Source organism: Populus trichocarpa, chromosome 2 (genome assembly GCF_000002775.5).
Source record: "Populus trichocarpa isolate Nisqually-1 chromosome 2, P.trichocarpa_v4.1, whole genome shotgun sequence".
NCBI lineage: Eukaryota > Viridiplantae > Streptophyta > Magnoliopsida > Malpighiales > Salicaceae > Populus > Populus trichocarpa.
The window spans coordinates 3,537,739-3,546,244 of NC_037286.2; the positions used below are offsets into that span (position 1 = coordinate 3,537,739).

At 39.6% G+C, this 8,506-nt stretch overlaps 2 protein-coding genes across 2 annotated transcripts; one reads left to right on the forward strand and one right to left on the reverse strand.

Annotated features, from left to right (window-relative positions):
• Positions 1 to 471: 471 nt before the first annotated feature.
• Positions 472 to 5,489, reverse strand: LOC7480695 (ribosome-recycling factor, chloroplastic). Its single transcript, XM_002302076.4, has 11 exons — positions 5,233 to 5,489; positions 4,969 to 5,131; positions 4,803 to 4,872; positions 4,573 to 4,668; positions 3,927 to 4,024; positions 3,503 to 3,614; positions 2,689 to 2,730; positions 2,264 to 2,320; positions 2,102 to 2,152; positions 1,447 to 1,503; positions 472 to 790 (listed from the first exon to the last, which is right to left on the reverse strand). Exons 1-11 carry the CDS (start codon positions 5,327 to 5,329, stop codon positions 773 to 775), a joined length of 861 nt encoding a protein of 286 aa, XP_002302112.4. The 5' UTR covers positions 5,330 to 5,489; the 3' UTR covers positions 472 to 772.
• A 559-nt stretch (positions 5,490 to 6,048) lies between these two features.
• LOC7480696 (mavicyanin) lies at positions 6,049 to 6,935 on the forward strand. The gene has a single exon (XM_002300807.4). It carries the CDS (start codon positions 6,268 to 6,270, stop codon positions 6,775 to 6,777), a length of 510 nt encoding a protein of 169 aa, XP_002300843.4. The 5' UTR covers positions 6,049 to 6,267; the 3' UTR covers positions 6,778 to 6,935.
• The last annotated feature ends 1,571 nt before the right edge of the window (positions 6,936 to 8,506 follow it).

Below are 8,506 nucleotides of genomic sequence, written 5' to 3' on the forward strand. Positions count from 1 at the left end.
CCAGTCCATTACCTGATCCTAAACAAGCCCATGAACGGTAGCTGTGCTATTTCCGGCATCCTTTCGACATCCATTTAACCAATAAAGAAACAATAGCAAGTGGCATCGCCTCCCCTCGCCGCCTTTAAAAGCTCTTCCCCTGTCTTGTCAGTCTCTGCATGAAGGCGATGTATTCCAGGAGAGTGGCATCACCAATGCACAAGCTTGCTCGTTCTCAGGATTTATCTACGAGGAATTTGTTTAATTTACAGCTAGACTTTCACTTGAGTCAATTTCTACTTTATCGTGTTTCGGAATAATATACTGGGTTCCAATGCCCAGGCGAGGTATGCATCTTTGCCCCAGTCTCCTTTTATGCGTAGCACAGCAGTCTGGTCCATACAGTATTATGGCGAATCACGCACCATCTGATGCATGTAGAATCTCACACAAGAATCACGAGTCCCTTCAGAAGAAGGAATGTTGGGAAAATGAAATGGGGATAAAGTTTGTTACCATTAGAAAATCAACGACACAGTGGTGATTTCTTATAGTTACTGAACTCCTATCTTGTACAAACAGAGCCTCAAAGATAAGTTTGAACAGTGCTGTACAGATGTCTAACAAAAACTCACACGGCCAGCCTTTCATCCTTCATTTCCGAAAGAAAACATCGACCAAATTCTTTTTACTCTTCACAACTACCTTTTCGGAGAGGTATGGACGGTTCATCGTAGATTCATCTCAAAGAAGAGCCTTGGACTGGAAGCTCATACATACGCATAAGGTGTTGTTAAACCTTCAGCAACTCCTGAAAGACAGGTCAGTCCATCAGCACACCACTCGAAATGAAATTACTAAAAAAACAGGAAGCTGAAAACAACAGTAGTGTAGTAAATAATCACAGCCAGACATCAAATAGAATGCAGAACTCCTGGTCCGTAATGATACCACCCTCAGCAATCCCTCTTAATTTTATTCTTTATCTCATATTGAGCTTCATATTTCAGAACAAATATCTCCAACATGCATCTTCGAACCATAGACAATTTCACACTTTCTGTCAAGTTGAACATGCTGGCTTAACAGGATAAAAACTAGCAACTTTATTCCGATGTGAGGTGTGGCGGTATTCTTGTGTTTGTTCTTGTGTTTGGTAGGCGCATTCTGATATGACATGAGGGTGAAAAAATACCAAGGCCCACTCCACTACATCTCTCCCACATGGTTTCCATTAATTTCACAGAAATGTCAAAAAGAGATGAACGGTCACCTTTTCAACAAGAGATCTACCCCATCCATTCTACCTCTAAGTAAAGCAATGAAGATCACCATGGATTCACATCTATGATATAACTCATGCAAGAAGTACACTCCCTTAAATAATAACAGATAAAGGAAAACTCTCATCTAAAAGTAATCACATATTAGTTTCCATTCTACAAGTTTGATTAGCGGGGAAGTTACCTTTTCTTTTTGTTTGAAAATGTTCTCTAATTTCTTCATATACTCATCTGTAAGTTTCTGTAAGAAGAAAATGATGTTAACTGCGAATGGCAGAAAGAAAAGAAGATACAAACAGACAAGAGAACATAAAAAACAGAAAGGGAAAAAAAATGAGAACATAAATAGAGAATACAAAACCCTTATCCTTTCCAGCTAAAATTTCTGTGACAAACTATAGGGACTTATTTCAACTCCCATCATGATAATTTATTGCACATTCCAATAGCAACGTGACACACTGGCATTAAACTATTTGGGTATCCTTAAAAAAAATTTAGTGTGCTGTCCCAAATGCATTTATCCAGTCATAACAGCAAGAATATAAGTTAATACAGCACTAGCGTGTGACAAGATACACAACTTGAAGGAACTTTCCAGGAAGAGATCAAACCATGTGGTGCTTGTAATGGTAGTAATCATCACTTCACAGACCTGTTTGACAACCCTGAATACATACAGGTCCATTGTATGCTTGAAATCATCACAATCAAGCCAATTTCAAGAGCACAAAAAAATTTGGACACCTCACTGCTGCGGCTAAAAGAAGCCACAGTTCACTGATACCAAATCCAAATGGCAATTAATAATGAGATACACGTTTCAAGCATCATCATACCTGCAAATCACTTGACAAATCCTTCACATTGTCTTCTGAGAGCTTTTTCTCCTGAAGGGGAAAAACAAACAGAATTAAGTTAATAAATGAGTCACCAAGAAGAGGATGAGATAAAACCATCTAAGTAGAGTGACAAAAATGAATTGGTTTCTTGATTCAAACCTTCTCGAGTTTCTCATATGCTTTCAATGCATCTCTTCTAATATTCCTCAACGCCACCTACAAACAATGTATCAAGAAAAAATCATCAGTTAATGCAAGAGGAAAGAGGTTGTCTGTTTAGTGTAGTATGCAATCAATGCAAATAACAATACAGTAAGCAAATGCAACTGTAGAACAGATTCATCAAGGTGAATGATTGATGCCGTTGCTAAACCCGAGCATGAGTGTTATTGCATGCATTCAAGATACCAGTGAAAATTTGCATCTTTATAGCACTAGTTACAAATTCATGGAACGAAAAACTCATTTATAAATCAATTGCATCATTCTTGTGAAATCACTTAAGATTTCCCTACCATGATCTTATTCAAACAATCAAAACAGTAATGATCTGTCTTAAACCACTAACTAAAAGTGCAATGTACCTTTCCTTCTTCAGCTAATTTGGCCACCATCTTTGATAGCTCCTGCAGATAAAGAAGATGAAAAAGAAAAGGTTGAAGATACATATGCAGCCAATCTTTAAAAACATCTGAACGAACTTGCCCAAATATTCTTCAAAAAGTACCACCATTCTATGTTTATCAAACAGTATAAGAAAGTTAGCTATTTATTTTGTCTATATTTCTGATTTATACAACCATGGCTTTCTAAATATATAGCATCGGTGTGAACCAAAATCACAAATAAAAACTTTACAGATAACAAAAAACTTTAGCCAAGATCAGGCTGACTGCTTCCAGCACCAAAACTCTAATAATGTACGTAGTGGAACTGTCAAACAGGACTTGTGTGGTTAATTTGAAATGAGGGTCAAGTTCTAGGAAAATATAAAACTATTGATGGGCTCAAATCCTCTTCAAGACATGATTATTGAAAACAAGGAATGAATAGTTGGGGAATGATCACTATTTATGGGACAAAAGAAATGTCAAGCCAACAAAGTGGAGGATCACTAGCTCCAAGAGGCAAGGTGCTATATGAACAAATCATGCATAAGTTGCAAAGCCACATCCAACTTACATCATCAACAAGAACTAAAGGTAAAAAATGATACTTCTTACTGAATTCATAGTTAAATGAGTTGAGCGAGCATGGCAATAATAACTTTTAGCTGTCTCTATATTCAAGAGTGTTTGAAAAGCAATGAAAGACAAAAAAAAAGGTCTGAGGGATCTTCAGGTGAATATGAAAATTACTACTTGCTACATTCTGAGAGACCATAGGAAGGAAAACTACCTTCCTTCTTTCAGATGTCAATTGAGGAATAGACATCCTTATCACTTCTCCATCATTGTTTGGAGTCAAACCAAGATCAGAGCTGACAATGGCCTTCTCAATAGCCTTTAAGCTGACAAACATGACATAAAAATCACAATGACTTTAAAGTTACTCTTCCAAATATACAATATCCAGCTCATACAGCATAAACCAACTGTACAATTATCTCTCTTTTGGGTAGCCTGCTAACCAGAAAACACCGATGAATTGGCAGAAAAAATTAGTGGTTGTATATGGTTCGCCCTATAAATCCTGTGCTAGTTATATGAGAAGCTAAATTTTTTTTCCTTGCACTCTACTTTTTTTTCTTCAGTAATGCTTGCTTTTAGTAATTTTAATGTGTTTATTCCAGATAGTATCATCTCCTCCCTTTTTGTATTACCTGGATTTGTCATATGGCTGGACCAAGAGAGAACTTGCATCAGGAGTACTGATTTGAGCTATGCTCTTCAAGCTGACTGGAGTTCCATAATATTCCACCTGTAATGCATATTTTTCATAGCTAGTCCAAGACAATGCACAATAGTTCCGCAGAAAACCAAATCAACAATATGGTAGAATTAAAGTGCCAAGGTTCTCTTCGTATGAAAATATCAAATCCAATCAACTTGCAGACATGCGCTACTTGCCCAGCAACCGGGAAACAAATAATTAATCGAGGTTGCCTTTTCACACATTGCATCCATCATCTGTCATGAAAACATTTTCTACGCTAGATTCCTAGCTGAAGGAAGTTTTCCTTACAAACCATCCGACAGCAAAGCAATCAAAATTTGGATAAGGCATCCTTGGAGTGGCTTAGGGAATGCACAAAGAGAGACACCATAGATGATGCATCAAACAGATTGTTACTACCAAATCCTGGTACCAATACTTTATTACTCAATAGTTGCTGCGGCTTAGTCTCTTTAATCAATTAATCTCAATAATGATCCAGCAAAAACACGATAAAAAGCATACATTATACAATGTCTACACACCAACCACATGTGAATCACAAATGAAATCACACAAAAGCAGGCTTGTACCTCAATCTTATCTAGCATCGATGGATTTGCTCTGCCTGTCCTCACAGAATTAAAATTGGCTCTCATAGTATCAATAGTCTTTTCCATCCTTCCTTTCTGATAAAAACAGACATTGATTTGTCAATACATTCCCTGGTAGTAAAATTCCATAACTCTATAAGATTTCTTTCAAATTGAAAAAAATATACATCTTTTTTCTAAAACTAAATTTGAGAATCAAAAACACTTACAGCATCATCCTCAATCAAAGATTTCTCCGCTTCGATTTCTTCAATAGTAGCATTCCTCACCACTCCTCTTCTGAACATAACCTAATCAGATTCAATATACAGAAATCCAAAATAACAACGCCAACAACCTACTCCTTGATAACTAAAAATGAACAGAAATGCTTGCCTGTTTTGCAGCAACCGCTTTACAGCAACGGGCTTGCCGGAGAGTTTGGTGGAGCCGTTACGGAGACTGGAGTAGTTAGCAGAAGAGCTCCACAAAGACACGCTAGTAGCACCAATACTGTTGTAACAAACCTTGGCGCGGTGGGGCCCTCTATGAAATGAACCTGTAGAACTAATATAGCATTGCTTGAAATGTGCGAAACATTTTTTTTTATTTAGACAAAAAAAAAATGTTATACAGTAAGAGAGCAAGGATTAGGAGCACCTGGGAGGGAGAGGAGGGCTTTGGGTGGGTTTGGGTTGGGTTGAAAGATGGACCTCAGTGGCGGTGGCGTTGTTGGTGAAGAGAATGGAGCCGCCATCAGAGAGAGAGTTTAAGGCAGAGGTTCTCGGGACTTGGAGGAAATAGTAGAAGCTTGGTCTTGGCTTGTCAACACTCCGAGGGAGGGATTGTGGATAAGGAGTAGCAGGAGACCTCACTGTTTGGATGCTGCGGCTAGAAAATCCCCTGTTCTGGGAAAGGGCTACAGAATGAGTGGGCCACATCATTTATCAGTCTCTGCAAGTGGCCCATAAAAACTCTGGACGAAGCTTTAGCTAAATTCTTTGGCTGGGCTTATGATCCGGGCCTTGAAATATACTGAATTGGCAATGGAATCATGAAATTGTGCATCTGGGAAACGGGATTACAACTAGCCGCTACTCAATCAGCCTCAAGGCAGATCAGGCAAGTTCTTCACGTGTAGTTTCCCTGGCCACTGCCAAGCTAGACAAAAGCTTCACATCACTACAATTGCGAATGCTGGATCCTTGCCATGATTGCACCAAACCACGAGCTCTGTTTGCCTAAGCGCTCGTTGGGCCCTGCTGTCCTTCTGCTTTTGCCTCTAATCATACCATTACCCAGCGGGCCAAACGATCCAAAATTACTTGATGGAGGAACTTGGACCCGTTGTAATTGTCCTTGTGATTCAAGGATTGGACCCAGGTCGAAATTGTTCGATGAAAAATAATAACTTGGGTGCTAATTATTGAAGGAAGTTATTATCGTTAACAAACAAAAAAAAAAAACGAATTCGTCCTCATTCTCCGATCAGAAAGCGGATTCAATAAATTATCCTGATGGATTTAATTGGGAATCCTTGAATTCCTTCTGTTATTCGGTTACTTGGCTATTATATATACGTACGTCAGGAGTTCTGTATTCATCACTCATTCAAGGCTTCAAGCAAAAAAATAAATCGAAGACCTCGCAGCCCCTCAGGGTACTCTCTCATTCAGTATCGACTAGCTTCCAATCATGGGTAGTATGAAGAAAACTTTGGCGATTTCTTGCTTGATGATGGCTCTTTACGGATTCTCCATGGCGTCTACAGTTTACCAAGTCGGTGACTCTGCTGGTTGGACAAGCATGGGCGGCGTTGATTACCAAGATTGGGCTGCTGATAAGAACTTCCACGCCAGCGATACTCTTGTTTTCAATTATAACATCCAGTTCCACAACGTGAAGCAAGTCACGTCACAGGATTTCGAGACATGCAATGCAACATTCCCTATAGCCACATACACTAGCGGCTCCGATGCAATCAATCTTGAAAGGCTTGGCCACGTCTACTTCATATGTGGTTTTCGTGGTCACTGCCTAGCAGGACAGAAGATCGATATCTTGATCTCCCCAGTAACTTCCGGTCCGAGTCCAGCTCATTGGCCCTTAAGCTCGCGTAGCAGTGCTTCATCTGATCTTTATTTTAATAAACTGTATTGGACCTTGAGTGTGCTGGTGCTCTGTCTCTCACAGTTTGCTTATTAATTAGGAACCTTTTCAAGCTGCTTCTGTTAGAGGGATTTTTTTGGTTTAGTGCAGTGCCTTTTCTTTTTCTTATTTTAATTGCCATGTAGAGGTGCGATTAAAGGCCATATTCGATGTATTAAATCGCGTTTTCAATAAAAGTAACTTTTACGGGATAATTTTCGTGGCTTCGTAGATTCTCCCGGTAATTTAATTTATGTCAACCTTAGGCTTCTTTTCTAATTGTTAACTATGTAGCAAATTGTTGAAATTTGCAAATTGTCAACATTTTTCTCAACAACCATCAACCACTCTCTCCTTTTCAACCACCCTCTCCTTTACAACCACTATATTTATGCTTCCCCTTCTCATGTAGACAGAAGATAGAAGAGAGACGAGAGAAGGCATAGAGACAGTGCAAGTGTGTGCAGAGAGAGGAAGACAGTGCAACTGTGAGAGTGAGTACAAGTGCAGATTTGAGAGAAACGAGTGTAAGAGTGAAACACTGGGTTTTGTGGGGTTGTATTGGGTTGAGTTGAGTGTTTGTATCATTCCTCCATTAATATACAATCTGCTGCCTCCGTGGACGTACCCGGTTTTGGGGAACCACGTAAATCTGCTTGTTTGTGTTTTATTTGTGTTTGCTTTCGATCCAGTATGCACAACAAATTGGTATCAGAGCATTAGGGAAGCTTAAACGCAGAAAAACACGTTTTTCAGCTCTCTGTTCAAAGTTGCAGAATTTTCAAAGTTCTCAGATCTTGCTTTTGACCAGCTGCGGAGATTCCTCTCGTCCATACGAGTCCGGCGATATAAAGATCGTCGCAATCGGAGTTGAAACGAGCCCTGTAGAGCTCGCCGAAGTTTCGCCGGAAATCTGCCGGAAAAACCAGACAGTGCCGGAATTCTCGTCTGAGAAGACAGCCACGTCATCCGACACGTAGGCGCCGAGTCATCATCCACGTCATCAACAGAGGGTCCACATCACCCTGTCATCAGACACGTCATCAGCCATGTCATCTAACAGTGACAGAATATTCTCTTGACAGAATAAGAATATTCCGTTACCAGTAAGAGAATATTCCCGTGACAGAATATTCTTTATCAGAGACAGAATATTCCTTCCCTGAGTCAACTCGGTCAGATTGGTTTTTTGGCCAACTCAGTGATTTTTTGACCCGTTTTTGGCCGAGTCAAGTTGGTTCCTAGCATTTTCAACCATTCCGGACGCAACCGTGGTGTCCGTTTTGATAAACAGCATACCGAAGTTACTGTTTTGGCACTTTTGAGCATAAAAGTGTGTGTTTTAACAATTTCGGGATTCCATTTGTAATCCAAAGACGTCCTAATGGCTGATATTCCAGAAGAAAAATCAGCGGGGAATGCTAGTATACCTCCACAATACATCCCGGTATCGAATACCAAATTTGAGGTGGAGAAGTTTGATGGGAAAGGTAATTTTGGCATGTGGAAATGTGAAGTCATGGATATGCTTGTCCAAATGAATTTGGATTTCACTTTAGAAGATAAACCGGAGGATTTGGATGATAAAAGCTGGGAAAGGATAAATCGGTTGGCTTGCAGTTCCATCCGACTTTGTCTTGTAAAGGATCAGAAGTACGCCTTTTCAGAACAAAACTCTGCAAAGGAATTATGGCAAGCACTGGAGGACAAGTTTATGAAGAAGAGTATAGAGAATCGTCTCTACTTGAAGAAAAGGATCTTCCGTTTTCAGCACAAGAAAGGTACT